At 41.9% G+C, this 18118-nt stretch overlaps 1 protein-coding gene across 1 annotated transcript in view; it reads left to right on the top strand.

Moving 5' to 3' along the window:
- The window catches only part of LOC128891085 (uncharacterized), a 53283-nt gene that overhangs the window by 14223 nt on the left and 20942 nt on the right, over positions 1-18118 (top strand). Inside the window, exons 3-6 of the mRNA XM_054150274.1 lie at positions 12343-13952; positions 14235-15221; positions 15790-16213; positions 17187-17287. Coding sequence (XP_054006249.1) covers positions 12343-13952; positions 14235-15221; positions 15790-16213; positions 17187-17287 — 3122 coding nt within the window. The remainder of the gene's footprint in view (positions 1-12342; positions 13953-14234; positions 15222-15789; positions 16214-17186; positions 17288-18118) is intronic.

An 18118-nucleotide genomic window follows, 5' to 3' on the forward strand; every position in this document is an offset into this window, starting at 1 on the left:
CGGGACAGGTTATAGGCACATACGCTTATGTGTGCCAGTGAAACGGCATGGCCGACGTTCGTCGAGGCCTTGAAAATACCTGCTAAATAATCGCGTTCGCGAGCTCGCACGATCGGCCAGCGGTTTCTCGCTACTGGACTCGAGTGGAATTTGAATTTGAATTTTATTTTCGTCTTTCGGCTACAGGCTGATTTCGAAAGAGCCTTGGCTTACGGGGTAAGGGGCATTCATTAACGCTATAGCTCTACGCACCACGGTCATTTCGACCCATTTCAAGTTTTACAAAGTTTTACAAAATCGTTTACACTTTTCCTCAACAAATTGTGCTGATTTTTATCCATATAAAGAGATAAGCATGTATCCAAATTCATTTTTCTCCGAGACTTGTAATTAATTTTAGTAAATCGACTTCACTTATTAACACGTTGACTAACACGCTAACGCTTATGACCATTTTTACGAGGCTAAAATTTTGTTCTGAAATAATTGGAAACTATATAATGTAAAATTTGTCGCAGTATTTGTTGTTACAACCGTATCAGAATTCAGGAATCTTATTTACATTTATTTTCTTCAACACTTGATCTTCGGAATGAATTTCTTAAATTCCTAGTGAAAATGTTCTGTCACCCATATATGAGTGACGTGGCGGTCAACGCGTTAAAGGATTATTTCGGTAACAGAGATCCGATAAGAAATCTCGGTAAACCTAGTGTTAAAGGTGTACATTTTGAGAAAATACAAAGGAAAAATATATTTGTTGTTAGTTCTAGACTAGAGTATCCCTTTAATCGGGTCAAAAGCGCTGCTCCTTCGTCCGATACGGCTTCTCGGTCGATGCTCCAACTGAGAACCGCTGCGAAAGCTGATTTTCTCGCTTCGCGATCGCATTCCCCGCGGGTATGTCCCTTTCGTTCGCACGTACGACATGCATAACGGTGTCTGCATGCGATGGCGACTGGAGCCCCTGCAGGGTTTCCTTTTTGTCCGTCGGCGAGTGTCACACGCGCGAAACCAGACCATGCGTTGCAATTAAACTCTCGCGAATTCACCGTTCACACTTTTCGACAAATAACATTTTGAAACATTAGGACAGTCAAGTTTGTTCATTGTTCGAATTATTTCTAAATTCTATTTGCCAAAAAGTGTGAATGTCGAACTCGTGAATCTTAAACTGAATCTTTTGTATAACATACTTTTTAAGCCACAAAGCATTAATTTTGCAAATATTTATATAATTCTAGTTGAAACGAGAATAGGATGCCTAAACAAATTTCGGTTCTTTTTATTCCTTCAAACTAGAGACCCCCCTAAGAGACATGCAGTTATCTTAAAAAAATAACAGGGCGTTCGAACTCGTTTTCGGTCGATTACGTTTAAAAGCTTTTCAGTGACGTAGATTTTCGCGAATATTTGAACAACACCGGTCGCCATCGAAACAGAAGATGGAGTACAGGGTGTGGCCGGAATAGGGGTAGAGGGTGGGCAGAATCCCTCGCAGAGGAAGAAATTACTCCGTGACGAATGGGCGAGCTCGCCTCTGCTCGAATCATCGAGTGGAGACGACCATTTAATATTTCGCATCGACCAGCGAAACTCAGCTTTGAGAGTTTAGGTTTAGGGCTGGCATTCATTTAAAATATCGTACATCGTCCTACACCTAATCTGTATAATAGATACGCGCCGAGCGTCGAGCGTCGAGCCTCGGCTGTTTTATCGTTAAACGAAGCACCAGCTGATTGTCCTCGGCAAGTTTTTCGCGCAAGCACCGTCACAGTTTCGCGCCGTTCCAACAATAGCCATTATTATCTGTTCACTCCTCGGAGTAACTCGGCTACGCATTCATTCGTCTTCTTTTCGCCTGCTAACCACGGACGAAACATACTCCAACGCTTTCCTTCGTTGCCGCGCGAGCCTGCACAAAAGGTGTTCCAACTCTGTTCTCGTAAGCGCGGTACATCGTAATTTTCTCCTGTTCTTACCGGTCATCCGTCTCCGCTTCGAACGGACGAATAAAACAGAGCGTGTGTCATTCTGTTGCCACTGTAAACTGCTGGCTGGAATTTAAAGCGCGCGCTGTAAAGGGTTTACGACTTCCGGTGTAATCGCAGAGTGGTCACGGATGATTTCCTTCCTGAATTTTCCGCGTTCGCCTCGTAGAGAAAAACTAGGCTCGAATTCATGAATAACTGCAATTGGAATTTTTATATTATTAATTAGTCGCGTACTATCAGTTGTTTCTCTGATGCTTCCTTGAATCGAGCCTGCCCTCGATTCCTAAACTTCTTCGTGTTATTCGTGTTGGATAGATTCTTCCTGTCATTTGGACCGATAAATGACGACAAAAGGACGAAACGAGCCGAACGTAATATTTCCAACTTAATTTTAATAGACTTTTCAGCGGGGAAATCGTTTCCTCTTGGTTCCAAGTAATTCCCGATCGAATTGGAAAGCGGGTGGGAGACTATCGAAACGGACTCTCTGTCCATTAACGTGATTCACTATTCCGGGTAGGATTAATTGAGTTCAGCCTCGATGCATACGAGGTCTAGGACGTTCTGCGCGTAAACGTTCCCGTTCAAGGCCCGATCCTGCGCATAATTGAAAAGTTAGAAACTCTCCTTCGATAAGCAATTACATCGTCGACCTCCCGATATCCCCGAGAAATTCGATCATCATCGTCGCCAATTCCTGCTGGAGCGCCTGCTGCTACGCGACAATTTTTTCCCGCACAGATGAAACGAAGTTACCTCGAACGAGACCGATGAAATGAACGAACGGAGTCAAGTTTGATCCATCAATGAAAACAAAAATTTTATATTTTTTACTGTAGCTTCGTGAAAGTTTTATCGATTGATCTGGGAGGTGCTTCCGATTAAAATGAGCTCAAACACGACTCTGTTCCGACTAGTTTTCAGGGGAAGACTCTAGTACAAACCAAAAAAAAATCTAGTTTTCTTACTGCATACATGAATGCTCTAGATTCTTAAGGGGAAGAGGGAGCTTGTATTTACATACATAGAGTACCCCAAAAAGAAGTATATAGTCCATACAACAGAGTGTTGGCATAAACAGTTGTTTGTATAACGGAGTTTCTACTGTTACCAAACAATTCCATTCGATCTCTGTTTACGTTTTCATCGTAGTCGTGCTTTCGTCAGACGTGGTCTCCTTTCCTGGAATAAACTCGTCCGTTCGTAGAACACTCATGGGCGCGATGGGCCTCTTTGTTTCTCGCGTGGCTAGGGGAACCGGACAGGTTCAGCGGAACGTGTCTTCGAATTAATAAAGATGATCATGCTAATCGGTAGAACGCAGCGTCTGGGAGATGCGACCGAGTGTATCGTTTTAGCGCAGCCGTGTAATTAAACGGGGGTTCGTTGAACTCACGACTTTTATTGAATCCGCGGAGTTCGTTTTCGCGTCGTTTTTCACCTAAACGTGATTACTGGCCGCGAGCGGATGTCCGACGGCTAAATTATAACTATACGATCGCTCCGACACCTCGTATAAGGCTGCTCGCGACAAGGCCAGGCTCGTTGCTACGACTACGATCTTAACCTCTTCACGCCCTTGGCCACATACGTGGACGTTTAGTTTTTTATAATTATAATTACTGCCAATAATAAAAAGAACAAAAATTTGATAATAACTTATTCACTACGAGATTATTTACGAAACATTTACGAGACACGGATATCAGAAAACACATGCGTTAATTAGACACGTACACGTGTAATGAATAAATTCGTATTTTTTTTTTGGATAAATCTACATCGCCAAGAAAATAGTGTTTGGCGTTAGCGCAGCTGACGGGCATGCGCGGACGGCTATATTCGAGCAGCGACGTGGTAAACTTACTCGAACATTTCCGGGCCAGGGCGTAAGTACACCGTCGTTAATACAGGAAACCATGTAAATTCCATTCGCGCAATTGAATTCGTCAATGGACCATCAAGTTGATTCCACGGAAACAGTCCGCAGCCGGGGGATCATTAACGAGCGTGACCTGGAATTATGAGGCTCGTAATCATCGTCAACAACTGGCCAACCAGCACGACGTGCACATGTCCTCGTGGATCACGATTTTGGAATCCTGTCCGGGCCTGGAGCACTGCCAGTGCTGCTGGATCTCCTCCTTTTAATCTTCTTCCATTCCACGACTTCCAGTCACAGTCCTCGTCACAGTCTTTTTTGTGCTCTGGACGAAATGCCACGACTAGAGCATCGTAGTTCCAGATCGTGAATTACGAGCCTCTTATCCGTTGGATAGCTGTATCTTTCATTGGGGATTCCCATTGGTATGTGTTATTGAAAAATTGATTTATTAGTTAACGTGTATTAGGTAATATCGCGTTGTAACGGGACAGAATTAATTTCTACATCTAATGTATCATCAGTTTTCTTCCTTCTTTACTCGAGTTCTAATTCAAACGGAGGCCCGTAACGAACAGGGACAACTGCAAACTGAATTGGAACCTCATCTGAAATACAAAGTTTCACTCCGAGTTGAATCTACCGTTCAGAAGCTCGGCGATGGAAATACTAGGTTGTCCTACTTCCTCTTCTTGCATTCATGTTCAACCGTTGTTTAACAGAAATACTGTATTCGCTATTTACCCTGTTTATCGATCAAGTTCGGTTTGATTCACCTCTTGTCGTGTAAATTGGATTTGCTCGAACCTTGCATTTTAACTCCTAGTAGCATTGAAAGTAACTAAATTACTCCATACAAAATTATTATGTTATTCTGCACGATGATTCTCAGAATTAAAAAAGGTCAGGAGTAAACAATTATATTCCTTAATGTAAATATATTTTCATGCATTAAAATAGATCGAAATTAAACAGAAGCTCATATACGAAACTTTCAGTTGTGAAAATTGAAATATATGTATTTGCAGGTTTCATACCTGAAGCTTTTAATATAATTGAAACCAACTAATCAAGGGTTCCAGCTTAATTGAAACAATGTTTCTTAACCCCACGATAAATACGTACATTTCATAACAGACATATGAAATTAGCCCAGGACGAGAATTATTAATCCGTTAAAAAATAGAACGGAGATTTCACAAATTTTCATTGGAAAAATTCCAATTATATAAAATCCTGATTTCACGAGAGTTTGAAATAGAATCGAAATGAAAGTTTACATCTGATAACGATAATGTTCAACAAACGTAAAACACGTGTTCGTTTGATTAAATAACATAGTTAATAAAAATTCTGATAACCTAGATCCTTAAAATTTGAAACAGAACAAAGGCTGGAATCTCTGTTTCCACATTCATAGCTTGCAGCAGAATTGGAATAGTAGTTCATCAGTGACAAAGGGTCATAATCGCAAATCATCGTTTCTCAACGCAAATTTGAATTGAATATGAAACAATGGTCCACCATGCGGCGAGCAAATTTTCATCAAATCATCAAATCTGGAGCACGTCTTCTCTGAATAGAAAAATAATTCAACATAGACGATTCTATCATCGCGTTCAGAATTGCAGAGAAAATTTTAGTCAAAATCTTACTATTATTTCGTGACTAATTGAAAATTGTAAGTTTCGTGCAATCCTCATTGAAAACTGGACCACGACGACCACAGCGCTCTTTTTACGAATAGACAATTAGGAAATGAAGACAGAATCGAGCCGATTCTCGAACCGAGTATCATTTCTGGGCTAGGAGTGGCTCGAGTCTTTTAAAATGATCGTCATCGTCGGCGTCATCGCTCACCAGCCAGCCGGTTTTCCCCCTCGTGGGGCGACCTGGTGTTCAAATCTCCTCTCTTTTGAAAGGAGGGTGGTGTGGCGACCCCTTTCGACGCAGCAGAGGGGCGATTATCGATTTTCGAGCTCTCCCTCCTCCTCAACTTCCGGACGAAACGGCGTCACGAGAAGCGCGGCGGAGCGTGTGCGGCTTTATCATCATTCTTTCTAGTCTTCGTTTATCACCCTCTCCTCTGTTTTTTTTTTTCTGCTTCCCTCCTCTCCTTGTCTTCGTCGCTTCTATTCTTCGGTTTTATCGTACTACTCTTCACCCTTCCTTAATTTCCATTGTAGTCTTTGGGTTTCTCTTATCCATTTCTCGCCACATGCTTCCTTTATCTGGTCCTGGACTTATTAACGTGCCATTAAGCAAATTTTCTCGTTCGTCAACCAAATACTTCGTATTACGTGACTTCAAGATCATTTGGCAAACATTGATGTTGATGGTGAAAGGATCGATGCTTGGTGGAATTGTAATTAGAACATGATTTTGTATATGTTAATATGAGTGATCGATAACGATAACGATAACTGTGTAATTCCAAGAGGGAATATTTAACGAACTTTTCACGGTTAACATAAAGTTTATATAGAAATTACTGCATAAAAGTAACAATGACAACGATAGCTGCGTATGATGGTACCAACGATAACGGTGACGATGACTACGATAACAAGGATGACGATGACGATGGCGATGACTGTGTATGATGACAATACCGATAGTGATGACTGCGTATAACGGGTGGCTACATAATATACTTTAACTATTATATATTCCAGTGACTATAACAGCTCTTAGTCTTACTTACAATACAGTCACGACTTGTTCCGATTGGCGCAAGAAAGTACACCTGCTTTTTACCTCGCGAATACAAGTGGCGCCAGTTGGATTTGCATGCGGAAACCCCGCTTAAAGCATTATATCCCTCATGCGGCACGAATCAGTGTCATCAGTGTCGCAAGGTGCATCCATCCATTACCAATAGAAACAATTATACTTAGATTAGGGAAGGTTAGAAAACATTTATCGCTTATCTCTTATACTTTTTTGACACCCTGTACATGCACATCCCTCCCCTCCCTCGTTGTTCGTGTTCCCCTCTCCGTCCACCCTCCCTTTGCACGTCTCTCTCCCGTGTCCCTGTCGCCTCTTTTATTTCTACCCACTTCACTTCTCTCTTGCTCGCGCCTCTCCCTGCTCGGTCTCATTCCGACTTGTCGTGTCGCGTGACACTCTCTCTTTCTCTCCCACGATTCACTCCACCCTGTCTCTCCCTTTGTCCCTCGCGTTCCAACCTGAAAACTGGTCGAACGAGGACGGCCGGCTATACCTAGAGGAACGAAGATATTGTTTACGAGACGTGCGAAGGGAAAATGGAGGGCGAATAAAGCGGAACCAAGAAATAGTCATTTTTCCAAATTTTTCCCGAAACAAGGCGAGGCTAGGTTCTCTTACATATAAACCAATTCTCCTGTTTTTCGTTTTGAAGTTGAGCTTTGTATTGATGTTTCGAAAATATTTGTGACTCCACTGCATTATTCATAATTGAATAGGATTAATTAACTCTCGTGAGCCGAACTTTTTTTCTACAGACAATTTGCAAGGCATTTACTCTGATAAATTGAAATTGATAGTGTGGCTAACCGTCGCGGCAAGCTAGTCAGAAGCAGAGTTTTGTTGATGCATTCGAAGGCGTGTTTCCCTCGAAAATTCCCAATGAAAATTTTCGTGCTGTAACAGCGGTGTCAAATTAGCTCCGCGAAAGTGCAGATGAAATATTGTGATGGATGAAACGCGAGTAGCGACGCGGCGAAATACGTCCGTGCTCGGTTTGTTGAGTGATAAAAATTGTTTTACAATACCGCGCGCATCACATGCAGCGCGCAGGAAACAAGGGAAGCAAAATGCGAAGCACACTCGTGTACGAATGAACGAAAACAGAGGAGGTAATCGTTTAAATGAAGCTCAGGGCATTATTCGAATGGACGTGTTCCAAGACAATCGTTCGAATAATAAATCGCTCGTTTGATTAAAACTTTTTTAATCAGATGGACGAATGGCTTCATTGTCCGATTCTCGGTCACGAGTTTATACATAAATGCCGTGGAAAACATTTTAACATTTTACCGACTGGTAGGTAGCCTATTAATCTACATTTTTGGTAACCAATGATTTTTTATCTATTATTGATACGTAGAGGCCCCCAAGCGTGACGTTGACTTTTAATTAGCTTTTGCTCAATGATAGATAATAAAGTATTGAATTCGATATTATCAGTTACTTCGCGATACTTTGATTATTGTTTTAAGTTGCTCCATTATGTATCTGTGTTTATTGTTGGATTTTTAATTGTACGACTGAATCACTAATTGATTTTTTCCTTCTTGTTTCAGGTGAGCCACAAAAACTTACTATAAATGAACTGAGCTAATATCCAAAGAAATTTTGCATCACAGGTATTTATCATAACTAACCATTGTTGACGAAAAAATATTATTATAAAGAGTCCCGATTGTTTTCGAATTTTCCACGCATAATGTGATAATGAACGTGAAGGTACATGTCGGGGGCGAACGAATCGAATATTCGGTATAGCATCGTCGAAATAACCCAATGACAAGTTGCGGAGCTCGGTGCAAACTCTGCCCACCGGAAATGGAGTACGCAAGTTCCATCGTTCCACTCGATGCACCGTACGGCTACGTAAACCTTTTACATGAGCTACCAGATAGCTCGAATACAGTTATACCGATTTTCTCTGCTAACAAACTGGGAAATTTATAGTTCGAGCAGTGAACACTACCGACGGGATCTCAGCTTCGGTGTATAATATCATACAGTTTGGATCGAAAAAAAGCCAGAAGGATAAGGAACGCGATCATAATCTTGTTTACATTTTACCTGTACAAACGCAAACCTATAATTATACAAATGTCACCCAGACTGTATCGAATACTTGCTTTGAAAATTACCCCTTTAACGTATCTTTCATTGTGATCGATGCATTGGCTCTTTCATTTTGTAACGTTGTCCTTCATTAGGCAACGCAGCGTGCTCGATAACGAGGCATTAATTATTGCGAGGTGCATTGCCTGCACACCGATCGATAGCACTTTGATCACTTTCAAATATCGCGTTGACATTGCTGACGTAAACTTTCAATGTTTTTCACATAAGAAGTTAAAATTCATATTTCAGGAAGGTTGAGAATATTTTACAGGATGTTACAAGTTCCAAGGCAACACAAAAGGAAAAACAACCATTTAAAACCATGTTTGACGTTTACTGTAAATATCTAGGAGACAGTAATAATTAAACTACTATTCATAGTACTTTAAACCACTGTGACTTGAAATTCTGTTTTGCGAAGAGATCGAGAATTAGCCGGGATGCGCTGGAATTTCTCTAATTGTTTTTTTTATTACCCTCTCCATTCGTGGAGCAACATTCGACGAACAAAAACTCTTCTTCGTTTTACTCTCTATCCGATGAAAATATCATGGTTCAAGGTGTTCTCGAGAAAAGTAAAGAAATGGAAAGAGTTTCGAGAGGAAACTCCATCGGGAGCAAAAGGTTGCTCGTCGCGATAAAGAACGGAGTTACGTGTGCAATAAAACTGCGCGAGCACATCGGACTTTTTCGCGGCGAAACTTGGATTTTTACATTCGCGGAATTATTAGCGATCATTCAATTTACTCTTGGTTCCAGAACGCGTGCAAACATTTGAGTGGGAATGTTGTAATATTTGATTGCAAATTCCATCGTTCGATCGCATGGAAAAAAGTAATTTTACGGGCGTCGATGATCCGCTAAATTGTTATCATTTTCAACATTTACGAGAAGCAAGTAGAATCGTCGGGCGATTTTTTTTTATTTTATTAATTCTGCGCATACGTGTGGGATAATAATATTAAGTTTAGATTGTAGCTCAAAGTATTTGTTCATGACGTTTTTACCATCGCACATTTTAAAGCACTTTTTTTTTTAGGAATTACATATCAAACGATATTTACAGAGCTTAATGTACAATTTAAATAACATTAATACCAGTTTATGATTCCTTTGATTGGAATTACTTCCGAAAAAAATTGTTTTTTTCCACCAATTTGACTACCCAGTCCATTTAAGAACGTGCGAAAGGAAGGTTCCGATGTTTCGAAGACTTTTCTCATTTGCGAGAAAGCGTGGTTAGCGTAAACTATTTTGTTTCGATGTCCTGTTCTCTTGTTATTCGAGTACTGTTATTCCCCTTATTCGAGTTCTTTTTACTTTCGAGATTCCTTTTCCAGGGAAACGGTTATCCGTTGCGAGCACTAAACGAGTTCGCGTGGAAAGAGTCTGCACAGTTTTCTAGAACAGTGCCGTAACCGAGTCAAGACTCTTCCAAGTATAAAATCTTCGCAAGATAATACAAAAGTTTCCTTTGTTACGCTTACATAGTGGATAATAGAAATTTCTTCTTCGTACCCCCGTTGCTTTCACTACTAGATTGACTATTATCAGGGTGTCCGTTCATACGTTTCACTATTATCCAGATTTGTGCGAAGCAGTTTTTAAGAATATTATTATAGATTTATTATATATAGATATTCTTCTTATTCTCTACTCCCAAGCACCTACATTGATATTTTTTTACTACAATTTCCAAGTGGGTGTAGAGAAGCGAAAGTCTGATCTCGCTGTACACTTACGTAGAAAATAAAGCTGCACGGAAAGAATTTCGGTGCAGCTGCCGTCGGATACATAGCGTCGCGTGTATAGTGAAAAATATTGGAAAAATATTCAAGATGCGCGAGCCGATGAATGCGAGGATGATGCTTCTGTAAAATCCTATGCATCCTTAAGCGGAAGGCGCTTTCCTTGGCGACTTCGTTGTACTCACCGATGCTGAAAGCAGAACTCTGCAATTAATACACCGCGATGTCTACTTACTTTTTAGTTGAACACCTCAATCTGCGATATCAACAGTTTTTTATTTTCTTTTACTGAATTAATTTCTACGTCTAATAAAATAATAAATACCTCCTATTTCGAAATTTGTGAAAAATTGAAAACGCAATAGAGGACTCCTCGAACCGGTCTTGCACGTTTCAGAGCAGAATGATGGTTCAGATGCACGAGACGCATCGCTGGAGAAAGATAATTGCCGGCAAGACATCGTGAAATCATTAAACGGAATCGTGCCGTGTAATTTTGCACTCCTGCAATGCGGTATTACATACGAAATTTCATTAGCATGTCGCGTAATCCAAGCAAGCCATCACGGCGTCTTCATTTATACTCTTTGGGACTTGTTTGTTTGATCAATGACGATGAATCTTTATGGAGATCGGAGTGGACGTCGGAGAAAGCAGATATCGCTATAATTACTGCGACGAGACAAACATTTTTTTCATTGAATCAATATAAACACGAATTGTATATCATTTATTTGTGACCTAATCCGTTTCCTAGGATAATTGCAGATGCAAGAAATGGCGGAAAACCGGTAACAGGATCCGGTGCGGTACGTAAACGCGATTTTCTGCGCTCATCGTTGCCGTCGGGTCCCGTATTCCGCACCACTTGGCACCTCGCCCGTGAAAATAAACGCTTCTCGACCGAAGCGGACCCTTCGACATTCCAATCTCGATGAACTTTTGACTGTAACGGGCCAGCTGCCGGTTTGGACCTGCAGGATAGCAAATCCCGAAGTTTTCTACCGATCACGATCCTCCGTTGTCGAAACTACCATTGTCAGGAGATTCGTGGCCTTTCCAACTGTCCATCCAGATTTCAACCCGATACTCGAAGGGACCCTTTAATTACAAGTTCAGTTCTTTGGGAAAATATAAAGCCTTTTCTGGCTCATTCACTTCATTCACGTGTCCTTAGGATGATACAAAAGCGTACATATAACTGCAAACTCTGTATTAGAATCACAAGTGTTCCCAATACCTTCTTGAATATTTTTAATTAAAAACAATATGTTTTGTATGTTCATACTTGAAAACCAAAATAATTACGAAATATGAAAAATGAAAGAACTGGGAATATTACGAACCAACGTTAGGTATCAATTGTATATGATTGTTTCTCATGTTTAAATATTATCAGAGGCAAACCTCCTGGTTCTCTACCGCTATCACAGAGATTTAATTTCACCGCTGCGGAACAACGGCACATACTTTAGGAGCTTTTTCGTCCGCGCGGGGCTCGAGTTTCCGACCGTGAAACGACTTAATCGGCTTACAGTGAACCTTTAATAACTTCTACACGGGATATTAAATCAGAAACACCGAACTTCGTCCCGTGGCGTTGTTGGGAGAATTGTTTGGGCTGGTATAAATCTGTTTTCCCTGCAAAGAAACACGATTTCCTTGGAACCATGTTTACTTAACAATTTTACATTACTTAAGTCTAAAAATTTTACTTATTCGTAATTTTGTTAGAATAACAATAAGTATATCTGGTTAGCCTGCAGTTACAAATGATTGAATGCAGAGACAATATGAATATCTTAAGTTAAATTTTCCTATCGACAACAGTCAGCCTATCCAGCGCTAATCGATGGGCCTGATCAATTTCCAGAAGCGGCCTCGGCGGACGTGGCTGGCAGCAAGACGAGCAGCGAGACGGTCGACGTTTTCAGTGCCGTGAGTTTTTCTCCGACAACGACGGCGTCGCCGTCAACGCCCGCGACGACGACCACGTCAGCGTCGTCACCATCGAGCGTCGACGGCAGAATGGTCGCTTCCACGCACAATCTCGATGATCTAGGTGTCAGTCATCCGGCAAACGCGAACGGCGATCGTCAGCAACAGCAGGAGAAGCACGGGCACGCGTACAGATCGACCCAGACCGCTCAGGACAAACGCAGCAGGCTGAGCAACGTGATAAACAACCTGAGGAAGAAGGTCCCGGATTCGCGTAGTGTCGAATCGCCGAGAAAGGAGGAAGATGGTAGAAACAGCGTCGAAAGGAACCTAGAGACTCTGGAAAAGTACGTGATGACGGTGCTAAACGGCGTGATCAAGGACGAGGAGAACGACGATAAGGAAGTAAGAGGGAAAAAGGAGGCCGAGAAGGGCAAGGAACAGGAGAAGCTGACCGACGATCAGGAAGACGAAGACTCCAAGGGCCCGATAGTCAAGTTCGAACCCTCGAAGCCCAACGAGAGCAGGACGGAAATTGCTGTACTATCAGAGCTATCCGAGAAGGTGGAGAACAAGGAGCCTCCCTTGGAGTATCGTAAACTGGCCAACAGGGATGAAAGTCTGCGGCAGAGCGAGGACTCGAGTTGCTCGGGGATTACAGACAGTCAGGGGTCCTATGAAGAGGATACTAAGAAACAGTCCTGCGAAACAGAGACTGGGGAGATGGAGCCGTTGAAAGGTAACAAGTGTTCCGCCAAAGAAACAAAGCACGGGGACCAGTCTGTTCAGGAGACGAAAAACGAGAGTCAGGACGAGGAAAAGAAGGAGAATCGCTCGCTGGGAGCGATCATCATGGAGAGGCTGAACGATCATCAGCCTGAGGAGAAAGATAATCGCGAATTAGTCGCAGAGAACGTCGAGCTGAGGAACGTTTGCAGGGATCTGCTGAACGACGTGTTGAACGGTATTAATCAGTTGATCGACGAGAACAGCCAGGAGAAGGAGGAGATCAAGACAACGGAGAATTCCTTGGAGTTCCGCAACCACAGAAGTCAAGATCTCTCCACGACTAGCCTTCACTGCAGTTTACCCCTGGACAAGGTAGCTTCCGTGCTGCAGAATTGTCAATCGAACGAACCGAGCGTTCCTCACTCGCCTTCGTCACCTTCCTCGTCTTCGTCCTCGCAGAGTTCGAAGTCACCCTGCAAACCTTCGCCTCCTACGGTCAGGCATCTGTGTCTCTATTGCGACAGAAAGTTTCTCTCGATATCGCTGAGGCAACGGCACACAGAGAGAGTCCACCAGCAAGGTGGCGGCAGAAGGTCGGAAAGGAACTCGAGGAAACCCTCGCAGAACTGCCAGTACTGCTCCGACAAGTGCGCAGAGAATCTGGAAGGTCTGTTCCAGCACATGGTGGGCAACCATGGTGACAAGTATCACGCTTGTGTTCAGTGTTTCACGAGGTACCTCACCAGGGAGGCTCTGGCGGTCCACATGACCGAGAATCATGGGGTGAACGCGGACAGGAGCAGTCAGCAGGTTCAGGTGAGTATTCCAAAATTTAAGGAAGGAGTCCGATCCAGACAAAGTTTTTTTTTCAATGCATACTATCTTAAGATATAATTGATTTTTGTTCTTGAAACTTTTTTTCACACAAAGATACGTTCAAAGAAAAAAATTTGACATTAAATATTTAATTTGAATATATACATGTACAGATATACACTCTCACAAAATTTGACTAAATTAAATCTAAATTTCATTTTGCTTCGAAAAGTCACGTCTTTTAAAACAAGTTCTTAAGGATATGTCCGTTCTCTTCCGCAGGAGAAGATGAAGGAGTCCTGCAAGGAAGGTAACCAAAACGTCCGCGAGAAGGCTGAATTATCATCGAGCACCAAGGAAAGAAGATCGGAGGAGCTCGATCACGAGCACCGAGTGGAGTCCATTCTGCTGAAACCGATCCACCAGACGAAGGACGCCTTTAGCAACCCAGGCAGCCCGGAGTTCGACAGTTCGTTCTACAGCAGCGTCAGCTGCAACATCCGCGAGAACCTTCTTCACCATCTGGACGGCAAGTTGCAGAGCACTTCCATGACGATCGTCTCGTCAACGAGCACGTCTACCGCGGACGCGAAACCGCAGCAACAGCAGTCCTACTACGAGCACAACGTCAACCAGATCCAGTTTCCCATCGACATCTCGTTGACGGCAGCCACGCCCGTCTATTCCAAGGAGTACGCCAGCGAGGACTACGAAAACTCCAGCGAGTACGCCCAGAAGCCTGGCAAGAGCAACAGGTCGCATCCGCGACGGGTGTCTTTCGAGAAGTACAACTTCCCCAGGAAGTACGACGGTAAGGAGCAATGGACGTGCTCCATTAAAGATCTCAGCAAATTCGACATTTCGACGCAGTTGTCGCTGAGGAAGAAGCAACAATTGCTGAAAGAGCGTATCACGCTGAACAGGTTGCAGCAGATACCCTTACTCGGTATGTCCGCGACCACGGACATCGCACGAGACGAACAAAGCATCTCACGGGTGTCCAACGAGATTGAGAATATAGAGGGAACGACCACTGGCAGAAAGAACGCCGTGAAGTCGACGGAACGCGAGTCTGTCACTTGCGAGATAAAAAAGGTCTCCCAGGCTACAGAGTTCACCGTGGAATTCGGTAGCTTCCTGAGGCTACGGAAATGGGACGAAAAGACGTCCTCCGAGGCCGCGAAGAAACAGGAAGTTGTCTACGCGGAGCTGACTGGAGAATGGTCGAGACCGCGGGTCTACATTTGCGGCGCCTGCGCTACCAAACATGTAAGTTCTTGCAAGATTGGTGTTGGATGGGTATTTCACCTTCAACATTTTATTTATTTGTATTTACTACTTTACTTTCACCTTTAACACTTTATTTACGTGTAACAACGAAGCAATAGTTGGTTGACAATTGTGCCACTTTCATACGTCTGAAATACATATATAAAAAAAAAGAAAAACGAAAGGAGCCAGTGGATAGGATTCGTCTAAGATAGTTGACCCCTTTCGATGCCACTGGCATTCACGGGCGATTAGTTAATTAATCAACCACTTGATTGGCGACCATCGATCGAATCGCAGAAACCAGTGAAAGGACGTCCACGGATGTTGATTGACAATTAGTTGGCGTCAAACGAATATCTCCATTGATCATCTCTCAATATTATCGTTGCTTCGTATAAGCGTGTGTTTACTGGTAACTGTCACCACCAACGAAACTAATAAACAAATTTGCTTCTCGAAGTAAAGCTTCTTTTCTTGAAGCAGGATCAGACTTTCAATCTTGTTTGTATCAATCTAATATCCACAACCAGGTCAATGTACCAAATTCGTTCTTGTTTCGTTACAGGTCACCCTGCGGGAGATGGAGGACCACAAAGCTACCACGCACCCAAACGTCTGGTGTTCGCACTTCGAGTTCTCTGGGGACCAACGGGAGCTGTACAAGCATCTGTTCCTGCCGGGAAAGGACGTACCCACCGCGAAAGCGAAAGCCGCCAATCTGGCGGAGAAGGTCTGCACCAAGTGCACGAGAAACTGCAACACGTTGCCCGAGCTGCACAGGCACATGTTGGAGTGCGGAGGTGACCAGGCGTGGCTCTTAGGGCTGTTCGGTAACGGCAAGAAGAAATGTAAGTGGAGACCGTTCGGTAGCCGCAGCAGAAGACGAAGACAACGTGGGATGAAGAGGAACATCCAGAACTCGCAAACACCGAGGATGAACACGCCAAAGGAGAAGCAACCGCCGGGTCCAAGAGTTCGGCCTAGCGATCGTAAGTGTCTTCCTTGTTCGTTTACTTCTGCATTTGTTGGATGTGTCGAGAATTCTTGGTATTCAATATTTACCTTTTTTTTTCTTTTTTTTGTATTTATTATATTAGTTTGTATCACAAATGCACAAACTCCATAGACTCTAATGATGATTCTCTATGATTCTTTATGATTCTCTATGAGCGCTCTTTTATCTAGCATAGTAATGGATCTACAAAATCAAATTTATTTTATTTCCAGCACAAATTGTGGTTGATCGATGCTTCGAATATTTCTTTTTACATCCATAATAAACGCATAGTCTTTCTTTATCAGAATTTGCAATAGATATTGACCATAGCTTGAAAATCATTTTCGTTTCGATATTAATTCCACGTCCGTTGACAAATTATATACGTGAGAAAGTTAATCAAAAGCGACGGTAAATATGCATACACGAGGCCGCGGGAAGTATTAGCGACGTCAGGAAAGCATTTAATTACCGCGCTAATTAAAACTTTGTTTCATTTAGTCGATTCACTTATCCAACAACTTCCCTTTATCACGCAATAATTACGACAGCCGGCCCAGGCATGATAACTTGAAACTTATTAATCACACTCGGATTAACAGTAGTCTATGCGCGTATCAACAAAATCTGCGAAGAAACGGTACTTCATTAAAGCGGTGCATTAAAGCCACTCCAATTTATATGCTTAGTTACCATGAGGCAGTTAAAAACTAAACGATCACAAATGAAAATTATGACCGCATAATGTATCCCTCTTAACCAGTTTACATTTTATGGCGCACTTTTTATGAGGTCTTTTAACGATTAATCACAAGTTCTAAATCGTTTTTAATCCACATAAATTTAATTTATGTAAAGTCTTTTTTTAACATATTCTCTTGTCTATGCTTCAACATATTTGATAGCGTTAAGAATCCGATGCTATTGTTGCAGTTGAATAATTTCTGATGTAATTTCACTTGCAGGTGAGAGTATACAGAAAATGCTGGCAAATTTACCTCCCAAGAGAGCTACTAGGAAGGTAATGCAGGACAGCGCACTGAGAGCACAGGGTAGACTCCGTAATGTAAGTTTTAAATATTTAAATAATTCCACTTCCTTCTTCGTTATAAATACATACAATTTTCCTTGCAAGTGTTATTGGACTTTAATATATAATTATCTTGGATGTTACTCAAAAGTTATTCAGCGAGTAATAATATTAGCGGGTACTTAAGTGAAGTGGAATGGTGTTTAACGTTATAATGATTGTACATTAATACGAAAGGACCATAGAGGAATTTCAAATAGGAATAGAAACAATGGTGTCATTAAGTTGACCGTATAAGAGGCTTTGCTTTAATTATGAAATAAATTGGACTGCCCTATTTACATATCCCATCGCCTGATATATTTTACATTCTAGTGGGCCAACTTTGGAATTATATACTTGTTAACAAGTTTAAACGTGCATACTAATTAATTTTTTAATAATTTACAGGACTGTAAAGAGGCTTTAGAATTTTGTATATACATATTTATACATATTATTACCACGATTACGCTTATCAGCGTCTTTTGTTGTAAAATAAAGAAAACAAAATTGTAAAGCCCCTTCTGGGAAACCCTTTGTAACATTGCACTGTGCCCATGTGAACTTTAATCTAGATAGTAACTATGTGGAGTATTTGTCGCTAATTCTTAAACTAATTATACGTCTTCATTAATTTTCTATCTCTGTAATCCCCGTTATGCTTACCATCACGTTACCAAATATTATTGGTTAATTAATTATCATCTTTACGTATTACCAAATAGCAAAATACACTTCGAGCAGGACTCTCCAAATAAGATGATCCAAAAACCGTGAAATATTTTCATTTTGTCGGATAACATTTTTTTCATTTTTTCGTAAAAT

Source organism: Hylaeus anthracinus, unplaced genomic scaffold, assembly GCF_026225885.1.
Source record: "Hylaeus anthracinus isolate JK02 unplaced genomic scaffold, UHH_iyHylAnth1.0_haploid 12001, whole genome shotgun sequence".
NCBI lineage: Eukaryota > Metazoa > Arthropoda > Insecta > Hymenoptera > Colletidae > Hylaeus > Hylaeus anthracinus.